Source organism: Giraffa tippelskirchi, chromosome 5 (genome assembly GCF_054371585.1).
Source record: "Giraffa tippelskirchi isolate mGirTip1 chromosome 5, T2T-mGirTip1v1.2.pri, whole genome shotgun sequence".
In the NCBI taxonomy this organism is placed as follows: Eukaryota; Metazoa; Chordata; class Mammalia; order Artiodactyla; family Giraffidae; genus Giraffa; species Giraffa tippelskirchi.
In genome coordinates, this window is record NC_137279.1 from 20,318,752 (window position 1) to 20,335,857 (window position 17,106).

Here is a 17,106-nt window from a genome sequence, read left to right on the forward strand (position 1 = left end):
TATGTCTAGGTGCCTCAAAATGTAATATGTAAGGAAGAAATGATTAAATTCTTAAGAAACCTTTCTTATTTGTGAAGAAAAAAGTTTGATAATCTTATATTAAGTTTAGGTGTGATACTAGCTGGGCTTGTCCATGTAAACAGAAAAAGAACAGATTTGCATAACCATTTAGTGAATACTTGTCAGCCACCTGTGTTTCTTTCTATCTTTTGACCTCTCTCCTTTACCTTGCCTCTACCGGTGTTCAGTTTATTTTTCTAGTCATTTTCAGGAAAAGGCACACGGGACTTGCTATTTCCAGCGGGAACTGGGGTATGGAGTAGAGAGTAGGTATATCAAACTCTTGGCTCAGAATGCAAAACTTTAGTTTGGAAACTTAAGGGAAAAAAATAAGGAGGATAAATGTGCAGATTCCCAAAACACATCCTAGTTGATCTGGCCTGTAGATTTCATATCTTAAGTTTCTAACCATTCACTCAGCATCACAGATCTGTGCTTGGTGCTGAGAGGTAGCTCAGCTGCTTGAAGAGATGAAAAGGCGCCCCCCGTGCCGGGGTGTTGAGTCAGGCTACATTCCGCTGACTCACCTAGCCAGAAACCTCCCAAACTTTCCATTAAAAGGTTGCAGAAGATAGTTTTAAGCAGAAACCCTGTTAGTGACTGCATTTCCCAGTGATGTATGGGTAGAGAACCGAGGACACAGCGGGACCAAGCAGCGGGCAGTCCCGCTCTGGCACTCTCCCCTACCTGCTGGGTCTGCTGCCTCTGGATGGCTCTCACTTTGGGTACCGGGCTTTCTCTGGAGGAAGAGGACTGCTGTCGGGACCGGCTCCCGTTCTGCAGCGGCTCGGCCACCAGAGCCGCCGATGCCACCGACATGCTCCCGGTGCTCCGCAGGGAGGCGCTGTGCGGCAGGGACGGCGGGGCTTTGGCTCGGGCACCCAGCCCCGCCGGGTCCATCTTCCGGAGCTGGGTCTGCCCCGTGCTGTTCTGCCGTGGCAGGGCGAGAGGTATGTGTCTGTCGGGCACGGTGTGGCGCCTGGAGAAGTCCTCACTCTGCGTGCTCCGTTTGGTGAAGTCCTCCATGCTGCTGTTGCTGGGTCCGCTGAGTTTGAAGTCTTCACTGTTACTTTGGCTCCTGGAACTGGCAGTGCTTAGGTTCTCCAAACTGGAGTCCACAGAGGCCTTTGGCATTGCGGGAATGGGGTTACTGAGGTGATAGACAGGGTTCTGGAAGGACAGGGGCTGGAGGCTGCCTGGCTGGTTCAAGGCTGGGTGCAGGGGCCTTCGCACTTGGGGTGCACTCTGGGGGGTACTCTGGGCCTCCCGCAGTTGCTTGATGCTGGCCACCTGAGTTATGGAGAGCTGGCTTCCAGTCAAGCGCATGGGCACATCGAGCATCACAGACGCATGCTCCGCTTGGGCGGCGTGCGTCTCCTGAAGGTCCATGAGGGAGATGCTGCGGCCATTGGGGAGGCTACTTTCCTTTTCATCCTTTTCCGAGTAAGTCATGCTCTGGGAGGAGGCTTGCTGGACCAGCAATAATGTCTTCCCTCTGAAATAACTGTCTGTGTTGTCCTGGCTTGGGGATTTTAGTTTGTGCAAATCACTGTGAAAAAGGAAAGGACCCTCCATCACTCTTGAGGCAAATTTAACAGTTAAGATTTCCTCAGCTCTGGCATATAAACTCCTCAGAAAGCTCACAGGCCCGGGGAGTCTTACTTACTGGTTTCTAAGCCCAGATTTCATCATCACAATACTCAGAATAAGATCCAACATTTTCAGTTTTTCTCCAAAGGTGGGGGATAACACTGTGTAGACCACCTCCATCCCCGTCTTAGATTTTTACTAGAATTCCAATCATTTCCTAGTTAGGTTTTAAACTACCCAAGGTATTCCAATTCATAGTTAATTGGTTCTGTCTAACCCTTCCAGAAGCCCTGAGTGTACAACCAAAGGATCCCTACTACAGGCACAGGTCTTGCCAATACAGAAAACAAAGTCTAAGCATCAACATTGTATCCACCTGTCCAGCTGACACAGCCAATTCTAAATTGATTTCAACTGAGGTTCTCAGATCTCTAAGTGCTACAATACACGAAAACACCAATTTCATAGAGCCCTTAGTCTTCTATTAGGCAGGACATATGTTTTTTTAAGTCACTCAGTCCTGTCTGGCTCTTTAAGATCCCATGGACTATAGCCTGCCAGGCTCCTCTGTCCATGGGATTCTCCAGGCAAGAACACTGGAGTGGGTAGCCATTCTCTTCTCCAGGGGCTCTTCCTGACCCAGGGATCAAACCTGGGGCTCCTGCATTGCAGGCAGATTCTTTACCATCTGAGCCACCAAGGAAGCCCAGGCTTTTTTATTTAAATATATATTTTTTAAATATAACTCTACAGTTATCATTTTAGGAAAAAAGTATCCTAGATTATGTGTATTATTATGACAAACAATAGGATTTATCTAAGATTCTTTCCAACTGCTCATGACTTTAAAGCTGTAAATTCAACAAGGAAGTTCAATAGATTTCCCCACAAATCTCTAAACATCATCTCCCTCTGAAGTAAGCAGTTTCAGTTCCTTCCTAAGTTCATACCTGTCAGTAGGGTCTTCAAATATTTTCTGCAGCCCAGAGGAGAGGCTTCCACTGACATTTGGACTGGAGTTATGCTCAGTGAAGCGTCTCAGTTGCTGTTGTATTGGTGTAGGATTAGTCAGAGATTTGGTAATATCAGCAAGTACACGAGGGAGAGGTCCCAATTTTGCCACGGTCGCCTGTAGGAAGGAATTTTCACCCTAATTGGATAATAAGCATTGCGATATCCACCACAGATTGTTTTTGGGACAGCGATGCCATTGATGGAGGGGTGGAGGTTGGAGGGAAGGGTAGGTGTTTGCGTATGGGAGTGGCAGGTTCATAATGCATTGTTATGGAGCAGCAGAACCATGGCGTCGAGATGAATGGAGGAGGCGAAACAAGATGCAGCAGACATTGAGGAAAGAAAGGAAATAGAAATTAGGATTATGCAAATAAAAATTAAAAGACATGCTCAAAACAACCAAACTATTGCCATTCCAACTAAAATAGGCATGCAAAGCAAACTAAATCTTTGGGAGGCTGGTAGATCAAGGTAGGGGAAGGGAGGGGAAGAACCAAACACCTTCTAACCAAAAAGGACTTTAGGACCAGAGGACTGGCTAATGGGATGAAACTTCCAAAGACAAGGGATCATGTGAGGAAAGAAATGCATGCCAGCATACAAGAAGGTGATGCATTCAGGGGTCCAGAGCACTGCAGGGCACACAGCTGATAATTGTCATCCGCTAGCCATTTACTCTTGGGAACGCTGATCTACTGCCAACTGAATTTGCATCAGCAAAACAATGTTTTTGTTTAAACAGCAAAATCAGGTAAACTCTCTGAGATACGTCTAGAGGTACTGCTGGTTCCCAGGACCAAACAGATATTAAAAAGGAGAAAGTGTGTTTACACAGCAAAGCCTGTTAAAAAGACTTTGCCCCTGAATAAACCAGGTTGATTTCACAAGATATTATAACTGTATCTGCAGCCCACTGATGGAGTTATTCAGTGAAGAATAACCTTTTACAACTTGCTTTATCCATCTCAATCATTTTTTCCTTTGGGGAACTCTCATTCTCATGGGGTCTTACGGGAATCCTTAACCATTAGGTAGTTTTATATGGCTGCCTCTGGGTTGTCCTTGTCTCCTCAACAATCAGTAGACTCCTGGTTGAGGACAAAGGCCATCTGAAGAATGTCTTTACTTGAGCCAAGATTCATATTCAAGGAATTTACCCTTAGAATAGCCGCAACTTAAAATCTAATGGGTCCGTGAGAATAAGAAACAGTTTATTATTTTACAAATGTGTTAGTACCAGTGGGCACCATACCATATATATTTCCTTAGGAAAGTGGTCTTTTTAAATAGCTTTTACTCCCTTCTTCCCCATTTTATTGGTGTGTCATTTTTAAAGATAATAGGAAATGGAGGAAAACAAATTATTACAGAAAAATAATTAAAATAATTTTGTTTTCTGAAGTTATTCTAACATACCACCACAGATACTTATAAAGTACCTGTGGCAAACAAAAATATCAATAAATAACTATTGTGATAAACCTAGCCAAAATATGTTAGACTGTTTTCCATAATAAATTCTATTCCTCTTTGCAAAATTCCAGAAGGAAGAAAATGATTGACAGGTATACATTTAGTTATTAATATGATATATAATTCTTAGCTTATAGTCAGAAAATAGAGGATTAAAATGATCATTTTCTATATTAATTCACATCTGCAGAGGAAAAAAATAAAGATTTTCAGATCCCATATAACTCTAGACACCAATAGTTATATTAAACCCTCTGACTTGCATAAGATAAATCTCATGGTAAGTTACTTAAACATGATAGTCTCAGTATTTTTTTAAATCCACACTTTTGTTAGAAATTACTATATGAGGTTTCGTCTCATTCTACACTCCATGAATAATGCATCATACATCAATAGTTGATATTAGTTTCTAGGCAAATACACACATATATTTATAGAAATATATACCCCATTAATCAAGGTAACTACTTTAAAATAAATGTTAATAATTTCGTGGCTTTATAGAATTTCCTGGTTGGTTAGGGCACGTTTTACTCAGAAATAATGACAATTTCCTCCCAGACTTCCAGGTCAAAAGGTTGCTTTCAACTAGCAGAGAGCACGAACGTGATCACTCCGTAGACACTTTCCAGAATTCATGTGGCTTAGGGTACTCTACCTCCCATCTCCCATTGCCCTTCCAGCCTACTTTACCTTATCAAGTTGGGAAACTACTTCCCACAGTAAGGAATGCAAAACTGAGAGCTCTCGGCCCAGATCAATGTAACCATCAAAGCCTGGGGTGTTTGAGATGGTGTCTGGATTAGAGATCTCCAAAAGAAAGCGCTTCATTCCACCCCACTCGTGTTCTAAAAAATCATTCATGAATGCCATGTATTCCTCTTTGTTACCAAATCTGAAGTAGAGGGAGAGAAAACGAGAAAGAACATATTCAGGAAAAGACATGTGATCATTTTGAATTGACTTTACACAGAGCTATACTTTTTTTTTTATTTTGGGGAGGTGACTAATTTATCATCTGTAAGTGATAAGTATTAAAACATACTTTCTTAATATTATATTAATACTCAAAAACTTTGAATAGCTTTCTATTCTCTATAAGGTAAAAACAAAGACCTTTTTCCCTGGTATTTAAAGCCAGTATAAACGTTCATTATCAGTATAAACCTCAGTATCACTAGCTTCTTCAAAGTCTCCCAAATATATTATACTTCTTTTCTTCTCCAAACCTTTGCTTATGCTGTTTATTTCTACTAGAGAATTTCATCTCTTCTTTGTCTGTCTAGGTTCTAGCTCTCTTCCGGGCCTAGCTTAATCCAAAGAACATGTTCCAAAATAAACTAGCAACAATTTTTATAAGAATTACATCAAATACGGGACTTCCCTGGTGGCTCAGAGGTTAAAGCGTCTGCCTCCAATGCGGGAGACCTGGGTTCGATCCCTGGGTCGGGAAGATCCCCTGGAGAAGGAAATGGCAAACCACTCCAGTATTCTTGCCTGGACAATCCCATGGACGGAGGAGCCTTGTAGGCTACAGTCCACGGGGTCGCAAAGAGTCGGACACGACTGAGCAACTTCCCCCCTAGATCAAATACGGGTAAACATAGATTTCTCTGTTGGCATATATGTAGTGCACACAAAGTTAAACTCGTGCACTTTCAAAGAGCCACATGCTAGAAAACAATGTGTGTCACTGAAGTTCTAATTTTTTCCTTCAGTACATTGCTCCTAGAAACATACTTAAGCTTCAATATTGAGAAAATCTGGGATCAATTCTGCCAGTGTGAATTGCTTCTCAGTGATTTCTTATAATTATTTCCTATAATCTATAAAAATTACACAAACTTAAGAAAAATTTGAAAACACTGAAAAGTGGAAAGAAAAAAGGATGGCTGTACCAATTCTACCACCCAAACATATCTGCCGTTTACAGTTCAGTGCATTTCTTTTCCAGCTGCTTTCTCCTAACTTCTTTTTGAAAAAGTTTAAAACTACAGAAAATTTCAAAGAATATACAGTGTACACCCATATGCCATTTACCTACGTTAACCAACTGTTCACATTTTGCCAAGTCTGTCTTCACCTTCTTTCTTTTTTTGATTGAACCATTTTAAACTAAGTTGCAGACATAACCCCTAAGTTCCCTGGTGGCTCAGACGGTAAAGCGTCTGTCTGCAATGCAGGATACCCAGTTCGATCCCTGGGTTGGGAAGATCCCCTGGAGAAGGAAATGGCAGCCCACTCCAGTATTCTTGCCTGGAAAATCCCATGGACGGCGGAGCCTGGTAGGCTACCGTCCATGGGGTCGCAAAGAGTCGGACATGACTGAGCGACTTCTCTTTCTTTCATTTTCACTTTCTCTAGAATAATGAATAACTCTTACACATACCAATGCCATTATCACACTGAAACTTTAAGAAAACATTACTTATAAATCATCTCATATAGAGTTCCTATTTCACCAGTTGTTCCCAAAATGGTTTTAATAAATTTTTTTCCAATTCAGATCCAAACACTGCATTGTCTCTTTTATCCAGAATAGTCCCCACTTCATCTTTTCCATTTTTCATGATATTGACTTTTTTGAAGGGGTCAGGCCAATTCCTTCCCAACTTTCTTATATTTAGGTTTTTGCAATATCATATTGGGGGATAAAAGCATATACACTATTTGGTGTCCTATCCTTTTGGTTATCTCTTTTTTGTCCTATCTCTTTTTTTAAATAGCACTTTTCATTTAATATAATTATATCTTCATCATTTTCCATACTATTCATAAACACATTTTGTAGTAGCTGCATATATTCCATTGGATGCATGGATTACTTAACTATTCCTCTACAAAGTGAATATTCAAAGTGATGTCAACCTTTTTGCTGTTTTTAATAACATCACAATGAAAATCATGTAACATAAGTGATGAGGTGCCCCATGCTCATATAAAGGTTAGGCCTCATGTACTTTTAAGTGACATTTTTAGAAAGTGGTTATGGTAGCTCCGCCTACTTGGCAAAGTTGGCCAGGTTCTGGATGACCTTGGCAATGAGAGTCAGAGTCCGAGATGTGCGGTCATCAGGATACTCCTGCATGAGGTTGAAGAGACTGGGAGACATGATGGCTGGGCAAAGAAAACGGAGGAACAACGAGGCGCTGATGAGCCGCTCGCTGATGTCCTGCTTGCCGCGGTTCAGGCACTGCTGCTTCCAGGATGCAAACACTTCTTTCAGCTCACGAGGAAAGACACTGGGGAAGGAAGAATGACCAAATGTAAAAGTACTAGAACCCAAAAAAGCCCGGGTGGACTCCACTGTGGCCCCACAGAGTCAGAATACAAGGAGGGAATAATAGAACTCCGTCTGATTCACGGCCGAGAGGTGGTGGACAAATCATAGATGTCCAGATGGAGACCAGAAACCTGATGCTATACATCTCAGGAACTAGTGTAAACTAGGTTTTGCAAAGTGGGAAGATGGCATGCAGCTCCTGACTAACCCATTTGGTTTACTCTAGCTCAGCGTAATCTCTCTACAGACTGCTCATCACAAATCTTCTAAAATCTCGCCGACTGCTGGTGAGAATGGTGATCAGAAATCATTAACGCATCTGTTTGACACTAGTAAATATGTTTAAAAGTCCTTAAAGTGCTTTTGGTATTAAAGGATGTGGTATTAATATTCTGGAAAGATTACATTTATGTAGGTAGTTCAGAGGGACTTCTTACAATATAGGTTTAGATTTTAGACAAAACTGTATTAGGGAAACTTTCAACTTCTCTTCCTTTGGTTGGGAAACCACAGTTAACACTGTGATAACTTTCATATGGAAAAAAGCCAAGTTCCACAAGCAGGGAATGAAGCACTGACAGCAGCTCACCAGTAAGAGTTGATGATCTTGCAGAAAGCCAGCTCACAGCACATTTTCAGGTTGCTCTGATGGTCCAGAAGTTCACTGGATGAACATTTGCTGGGATCCACTTCACAGTTTTCATCTGACTCATACAAAGCTTTGATGAACTCCCCTATTTGAAGAAGAGAAGATGATGGATCGGATAACTATAAATAGTGTCTTCCTGAATAGAACAAAAGAATTTAGGATTTCTGTACTAAAATGTGTAATAGGGAACTCTTTCTGATGCCTGACATGGAGGGTACAAAAGACTGTTCATGAAGGGTTATTGCTTTGGAGTCTAAGGTTTACCACCTCCTATATGTCATGTTTATTTTCCTTATCCTGAAAGTGGAAAAATAGCACTCATTAACATTGTCATCATGATATTTATATAAAGAATAATGAAACTACTTTAAAAAAAATGCTACAACTTTAGATCTTTTATCTGAAACCACAATTATATTTAATTAGCAGGAACTCATTAAAGGCCTCTCTACCTTATGAATAATGTTGTTAATATTTTAGAAGAATAAATACCCCAGGTCTGAATAAATAGTCCACCTATGCTTTTTTTTTTTTTTTTTTCCACCTATGCTTTTAAGAGCTAATACTGGTGCCAAGCTGAGTGCCAAACTCAGATTCAAGTAAGGGTTTCTAGGCCTACCTCTCCTGATGGGGATAGTAACTCAACACAGCACACAGCACAGCATCTCTTTATGTAACTTGGATGTTTTTCCAAATAAATTTAGTTTAGATGCCCTGTTGATACATCTTATCCTTTGTAGAGATATGCCCAGTATTTCCTGAAAGAGCAAATCTTTACCTAATCTGTTTATCCTAGTCTATGAACCATACCTTGTATCTGTTCTGTTCTATGCTTCACGCTTTCTTGTGCTTACTTGTTCACACACTCGTCTCATCTTCAGGATGAATACCACTGAACATCAGGGACTGGGTTCTATTCAAGTTCAAATCCCAAGCCTATCAAATAGCTCCCAAAGCATTGCTGCTGCTGCTGCTAAGTCGCGTCAGTCGTGTCCGACTCTGTGCGACCCCATAGACGGCAGCCCACCAGGCTCCGCCGTCCCTGGGATTCTCCAGGCAAGAACACTGGAGTGGGTTGCCATTTCCTTCTCCAATGCATGAAAGTGAAAAGTGAAAGTGAAGTCGCTCAGTCGTACCCCACTCTTTGCGACTCCATGGACTGCAGCCTACCAGCCTACTCCGTCCATGGGATTTTCCAGGCAAGAGTACTGGAGTGGGGTGCCATTGTCTCCCCCCCCCCGCAAAGCATTGCAGGAGCTCAAAAAATAGTTGTCAGAGATGGTAGTATGGTTTTCTTTTTTTTCTTTATATGTCTTTATGAAAGAGGAGTAGATCTTTCAAAGCTCCTTCCAAATCTGCTTACAGTAACTGAAGTTCAGGCTAGTTACTAATAGATATCATGGAAGCAAACAGTAATTTCTACAAAAAGATTAAGAAGCAGAAGCAATAACAAAGAGCATTTTCTATCAAAATGGCTAGTACTAAGGTAGATGAAAGATTTAAAAAAAAATAGCTGTGATAGAGGATGGGAAGTGATTATTTGGAAGTAAAATGCTTGGAGGACAGGAATCTAAGTGATGTACAGAAAAGAAAGTGGTGCAGAGAAAAATTAAAGGCTGTGAAACCAGATAGATCTAGGGTCAAATCCTGGACCCATCAGTTAACCAACTGTGGGGGCCTGAAAAGTCATTTAACTAGTCTGAGTTTCGGGTGCCTTATTTGGAAAATAGTGTTAAGAACTCCAACCCGCTAGAGCTATGGTGAGGAACAGGGCATGAAAAGAAAAGTGTCTAATATGGTGCCTGGGTACTTAGTAGGGGCTCCATATAGTAAGTGTTATGTACACACTTTGTAATTTTAAAATAACTTTTCATAAAGTGAAAAAAACCCAAGTTAGTAAAAAGGCTTTTAAATTGTTTACCAACTCTCACAAGATTTCTACTGAACACGGTCTCAATGTCACCTATGCTATATGCTCCCACACACTTCACCTCATTTAAAGAGTACCTGAAGTTAAAACTAAGTCATCAATGTCAAATACTTAATGTAAAAATCAATCCACCTCTAAATTTATATCATTAATATTCAGCTTAATGAGCTGTACCTATTCTGGGGAAATAATACTAATAATAACTTGTGAATTTTGAGAGTATTTGTCTCTTTTTCTTCAAAAAAAGAACCAAATAAATAACTCAAGGGTCTAGAAGTAAATTGATTGTCTGAAGTTTTTTTCTTTTTACCTGATTATATTTAAAATCCTCCGAAATTGAGAAAACTCTTTTCACTTTTGAAACTATAACCTATGTGTCTGATAGTGTGGAAAGTACCACATTGAAAAGTGAACTTTTGTAGATCTGCACCTAGAGGCTGTTTAGCTGATCACAAATTATTGAGACAGATTTAATTCTTTCATGTCTGCTCTCTGGCCTTGTGGGGGGGGAGATTAGGGACAAAGAGGAAGGGTGGTTAAATTTGTTTAAATTTGAGTTTGCCTACAATGTTCTAAAATGTTTCATTATCTCATTACTATCTAGCACCCAAATTTCATGAGTAGAAATAAGCCAATAGGTACAGACATATTGTTAAAAGGAAATTTGCCTCCGCCATCAATGGTGGAAATCAGGCCATTTTAGAGCCTTTTCTGTATGTCACAGAAGATGGTGTTTCCTGTGTGTCACAGGACATCAACACAAAATCTGATTTCAATTAGAAAGGTAAAAGGGGTTAATGGATAAAAGATTTAAGTCTAACTGAGGCAGAGTCTATGCTATCAATGTTAATGCTTTTAATCAAGATAAATGAAGACGGCTAAAAAGCAGGCAGGTATTTTTTAATTTGATTGGCAACTTTTAACTCAGTTTTCTCTAAGCATTCTTCAGGCAGTCTGCAAATAACATCTATTTTTTTTTTTTTGCCTAAAGTGTATGAAATACAGTAAAACTTGAATTATTCAGAGTGCTCAGCTGTACTTATTAATGTGATTTTTTTTACTAAGACTTCATTGTGAAGCCTTTTTATTTAAAACTTACCATGAAGTCTTACTTAATTGTATGATTAGAAGCTCCTGCTGTAGCAAGTACAGTATCCCATGATGAAAAAAACAATCTTTCTAAGGGAACTGAAATTTTTGCACTTCTTCAGGGTTACTTTTGGAAAATGACTTATTACTATTTTGAACCATATAAAATAAGTCTTAATTTACACTGGTGCTAAGACGTATTCTGTAAACTGTTTTCAAAACAGAATTTGTCATAAAAAATAAAATACAGGAGAAAAATCAGCTACCAAGAATCTAGGATTAAAAGGCTAACTAGAAATATGGGGAGTTAGATGGGGATAAGACAGTAGCATCTCTGTCCTGAAGAAGCTTACTAATTAATTTTGCTTGTGTCTTAGAAGCAGCAGTCATTTTCACCACCCTGGCCCTTGCTCTTGGGTTACAAATATGATAATAGAGATCTTTGTGGGGTTATGTGAATTTCTCCCCCTGCTCACTGAATTAATTTTCATATCTCAATAAGCCAATCAGATTTTTAATTATTAACAGTTCTATCAAAGGACTTGTCTCTCCTTCTCACTTCAGGAATTATTTCATTTGGAAATCCTGGTTAGTACATTGAATGGTGGAATATGAATGTTTGATTTTTAAGCAGTAGATGGTCGACAAATATCTACCTCTTTATCTCCCCAGAATAGAGAATACTGTTTGAGATGCATCATTATTGCTTTTTATAAGGTGGTGCAAATCATTAAAGCAAACTATGATATATAATTCATGATATGACTGTAATAAGCTTTTTATGTGAGACTGATTCTGTACCTTTCCTAATGTCAATGAAAATCCATTTTCGCCATTCTTCTAAATTCCCGTTAGATCTTAAACTAAAGCATATGACTTAAAAAAAAAATGAAGACAGGAAGCAGGAGAAGAAAAATTTACTTCTCTAGAGTAGGAATTAACTGCTACTACAGTGAGTCCAGCACTCACAGTCCAACACAGTGTTTACCTGCTGTTTCTTGGGCAGTCATTCACTTTTTTACCTCCTGTGACCTGGCTCCTGAGAACAATCCCAGGCATCACTAATGAGCAAAATCAACAGTCATGTTTTTCTTTGAATCTTTACCTTCCTTAATCTCTGATTCTCTTAATGCTTTTTTTCTCTTGGTGTCTAAGACTCTTTTCCTTCTTCTTTTTTTTTTTTTTGCATGTGCATTGACACTTCCTCTATCGCCGATCTCTTCTCTCATTCCTCTGCTTCCTTCTACACCATAAGCCAGGAACACTGTAAGATCTGTCTTTGGCCCTATTCTCTTCCTTCTCCTGTAATCTGGTAGCTTCATTTATTCCCTCCACATGGGTAGCTTAGTCCTAAACTTCCACCAGCCAGCTAGACAGAAGTCCTGGGATGTCCTACCTAGAACCCCTGGGACTTCCCACTTGAACTTCAAGTTAAATACATGTGAAGTGAAAATATAATTTCTCATTCTTTCAAGCATACTACTTTTATGTTCTCTTTCTGTTAAGAATCTCATCATCTTTTTTGTCACTCACAAAGGCCCCAAACTCACTCTAATGTTTGACCTCCTCCCCTACCACACCCTGCCCCATTCCCACAAACTGAAGAGTTTCCAAGTCCTATTACCTCATTGGTGATTACCTCATTCAGTCTTATTTCTTGCCCTCAACACACACCTGTCTACTCTTGACAGTCACATGTGACTATTGAGCACTTGAAATGTGGCTACTGCAAACTGAGCATGCAATAAATGTAGATAAAATACACATGATTTCAAAAAGCATGAAAAAAGTAAAGTATTTTGTTCATAATTCTTATATTGATGATATATTAAATAATATTTGGATATACTGGTTTGAATAAAATGTAACTGGAATTAAATTTACCTGCTTCTCTTGCCCCTTTTTTATACTGTGACTACTAGAAAATATAAATTACATGTGACTCACATTAAGTTTCTTTAGGACAATGCTGTTCTACATTTTGTGTGAAGTACTGGGGACCTGAAGATAAAGAAAATGACAATGTTCTTTAAGGAACTCATGTCTACTTTATCGTAATGTACATTGAAGTGCCAAGCACAGTGCCTTATACTAGTGGTAACACCTGAAGTTTATGACCAAACATGGAGCTGTAAGTGGGTGACCCAGTCAATAAGAACTACTGATTGGAGAAAACTTAGTTGTCATGAAAAATTCTGTAGGTCTTGAAGGCAGAAATTGGGAGTTGTGGGAACTGGCAGGACTTTCTCCATTTCAGATGTATGATAACAAATGCTAACATTTTCAAAACTTAGGTAATGTATTTATTGGGTTGGCCAAAAAGTCTGTTGTGGTTTTTCCATAAGATGGTATGGACAAACCCGAATGAACCTTTTGGCCAACCCAATATATCATGATGTAAATACCCAAGACTTCAGAGGAAACAGATCAACTAGATGTAACATCTCATTACTAACATCACTGTATGTCTCAGAATCTTAGGAATTTGAGGGCATGGGGGTAGCTGCCTATGCTCATGAGCTTTCTTGTGGTACATGGTATAAGAAACAGATCTTCTATTCCTCCCCTGGTGAGTACTGCAGACACATCCTACAATTGAAACTCCAATTTTAACACTTAGATCAGTTGGAACTAAATAACGTTCAGAATTTGAGTTCCAGTTGGTTGTTTCATGAGGGTGAAATAACCTAAAAATCAAAAGGGAAAGAACAGAGGTATTTTTCTTCTCCATACCCAGTGCATCGTGAAGATACTGTTGTCCCACCAACTTGAGGTATTCCTCAATGGATTTGGTGGCAATGGTGTTCTCTCTGAAGATCAAAACATCATGTTCTCCACAGCGATCCACCTCAGACATCACCAAGTCCGTCAGAAAATCCTGGTAGAATAATGTTCAATCAGGCAGAAAGCAACTGAATGTGAATAAATACTACACGTTAGGAGAGACTGATGAAATGTCAGACATCCTGGGAATGGTGCTTTGAAACTGAATCTACCAGATTCATTTGAAGGGAAAAGGTCAGTCAGGATAAAATTTGAAGTGTTACCAACTTACCAACCTTAAGTTAAAAATTCCTTCAAAGGTTTTTCATTGCCCTTAGGATAAAGACTATAATCCTGCATGTGGCCTGCAAGCCTCTATATTTATTGGTTTTCTGTCTACCTTTCCAGCTTCATCTCGTACCATTCTCTGCATTGTGCACCAGTCAAGGACTTTTTTTTTTTTTTTTAGGTCCTTGACTATGTCAAGCCTTTTCTACATACAACATTGTCTATTCACCATAGAGTTTTTTGCAAATGTTGTTCTCAGTTCTGCTTCACTCCCACCCTTGCTCCGCCTCCATTGCGATGGAGTTAATTCCTTGGATCCTTTGGATTTTAGTTTGCACCTCGTTTCCTCAGTGAAGAATTGTCTGACCAACACTGCCTCTGAACTCCATTAGTCAGGACCTCTTAATCCACATTCTTGTGGCACTGTGTATCTTTTTATAAATCTGCACTTCTCACTGTAATCACACATTTCTGTCATTATTTTACTAATATCTGTTTTCCCCAGAAGACTGTGAGCCCCATGAGACCAAAGACAGGGTCTATTTTTATTCATCTCTATATTCCAGCATTTAACAGTTTCTGACACATGTTAGGTGTTCAATATAAAACAGTTACAAATTGGTATCAACATGATATTTCTTGAACTAAACATTTAAACTCATTTTCTACGTGAATTATGTATGTATATATCTCCATCCATCCATTCATCCATCCATCTACTCATCCATAGTGAAGAAAGGCATAAGAAGAAATGAAGCCCTTAAGAAATAGCTGCTTCATTTCTCAACAGTCTTAAGGAACTTAATTTAAAACTCAGTGTTCATTATTCAATTTGAAATCTGATAACATCATATATTTGAATATTATATACTCACTGGATATTTCAAAGTCTCCAAAATAAAAAGCAGAGGGAATATGTTGATTTACTCTTATTTTAAAATTAAGCATTTTAATATTAATGGGGTTCACTCTGGAATTTTTTTCATCATTTCAGAGTTGTAGACTTAGGAATCACTACTAAAACTCTTATGCTAAGGGACAAGAAGAAACCTGGGAGGGATGGCAACATTCTGTGTCTTGATTGCTGTGGTTTCCACGGGTGCATAAACTGTCAAAACTCATTGAAATTTTCCCTTTAAATGGATTTGGTTTTATAATATGCAAACTGTACCTCAATAAAGCTGTTAAAAAATCCTACATACATCCTTGAACCTCAAGCAAATGAATAACAAAAAGAACATATCCATACAATTTCAAAGATGAGACAAAATTTCAATGATTTAACACCAGAAAGCTCAAAATTATCATTAATAAATTCAGCCACCAAAATGACAATCTAATAGTAAGGCGATTAAATAAGGGACTAAATACTGAATATACTGATATACTGAATATGTTGATATATTCTGATATGTATCAAGAAATCTTAAAAACACTTTATTGTTTGGTTCTAAATAAATTATTCTAGCTGTGAACTCCTCTAGATCTAAAATACAATTTTACCATGATAAATTTGCATATAATATAATGCAGACTTTAGCCTAGTTAAGTGAACATGCCTTGCAGAGGTGATAATTAGCACAGTTCAGGCTGATCAATGGCTCTATCAATTGTTTAGTGTTCTTCATACAATTAGTGTATTTCTCTATCTTCCTAGATTTTTACTTCTATCCAGGATGAACTGAGATAAGGCTATCATGAGACAGCTAATAATAACATCCCTTGGTATTTTAATTGCAAATTCAGACATTAATCTCATGAAGACTCTTGCTAGTGACCAACCTGATTCTGGAATACTTCCTTCTGTGACTAGGTGATATATATAGTCATCAGTCAATCTTAATTAAAATCTAGTGCGGAATAAAACAATCATACAACATACTTCGGAACTAAAGAGAAATAATCTTGCACACACTGTGGGATTATTACACCAGTCCTTCCATTTATTTTGTTCGGTGATGAAGAGCTAGCGGTGGTATCTATATTTCATGCAAATAAACTTTAAATAAATACTTGTTAGTCTCTTCATTTTACTTCTTTAGTTTTATAATCTCTACTTTTTCTGAATCTAAGAACCAATAATAGGTTTCCTTTCTGGGCAATGCAACCCCCCTTTCCCACTTACCTTGGCTCTTCCAGTGCTTTGAAGAATGTGCACTAAGGCACAGGCTAGCTCTTCTTTATTTCTCACACTGATTACTGGTTCAAGAACAGAACACAACATGGTGTAGTTGCTGGTGACAAATTCTGCAAACTCTTTGTATTGCTCCATAGGCAGAATGGTGATGGTTTGGAAACGTGATTTAATCCGAATAGAAGGTCCTCCTGTCTTTCCTTTGTTGGGTGTAGGTGTACTCACTGGGTACCACTTTTCTACAAACTGGCGACCAGTCACACTGGCAGTGGGGATGTTGACTAGCCCTACATAATTATTCTTGTCTTTTTTCTTCTTTTTTTCCACATCTTTATAAATGTGAACTGTGATGCTATGAAGAGGTGGAAGGCTGTAGAACTCAAAATGTTCACCCCAGAAAATATTGTCTGCTTTGGTCTTGCTGGTTGTACGAGCAAAGAGGGTATCATCAAGGCACAGTTCACAGAAATATTTCTTTTTAGGGGCAAGATCCTTGGCTTCAATAATCCATAAACGGAGAACATTTTCGGCTCGTCTACAATTGTCCTATAAAGAAGTAACAAAGTTGTGTTTGAGAGCCGAAATCCCAGGAAGACAACATTTTCCTCTTAAAGAAGGTGATACTATGTACTTCATTAAGGACAGTCATAAAATAATGAAGGGGATTGCTATCACATCATTCAAGATAACAGCAAGCTCTTAGAGAGCCACATACATTCTATTTCACTTGCATTAAAGAAATAACATCCTGTAATGGAAATTCTCATATAGCCAGTCTTATGGCAACTGGATTAGCTTTCTGCAAATAAGATAGAGGTAAGTAAGTAAGA

The 17,106-nt window shown here is 38.9% G+C and overlaps 1 protein-coding gene across 7 annotated transcripts in view; it reads right to left on the reverse strand.

Annotated features, from left to right (window-relative positions):
• The window catches only part of RASAL2 (RAS protein activator like 2), a 384,725-nt gene that overhangs the window by 23,261 nt on the left and 344,358 nt on the right, over nucleotides 1-17,106 (reverse strand). For 5 of the 7 annotated variants that reach the window (XM_081485990.1, XM_081485995.1, XM_081485989.1 and 2 more), the window contains 7 exons: nucleotides 16,268-16,822; nucleotides 13,825-13,969; nucleotides 8,013-8,157; nucleotides 7,146-7,382; nucleotides 4,834-5,035; nucleotides 2,601-2,800; nucleotides 748-1,609 (listed from right to left, as the gene is read on the reverse strand). In XM_081485990.1, the coding sequence (XP_081342116.1) occupies nucleotides 748-1,609; nucleotides 2,601-2,800; nucleotides 4,834-5,035; nucleotides 7,146-7,382; nucleotides 8,013-8,157; nucleotides 13,825-13,969; nucleotides 16,268-16,822 (2,346 nt within the window). The remainder of the gene's footprint in view (nucleotides 1-747; nucleotides 1,610-2,600; nucleotides 2,801-4,833; nucleotides 5,036-7,145; nucleotides 7,383-8,012; nucleotides 8,158-13,824; nucleotides 13,970-16,267; nucleotides 16,823-17,106) is intronic. The other 2 variants (XM_081485993.1, XM_081485991.1) reach the window with 1 other exon arrangement.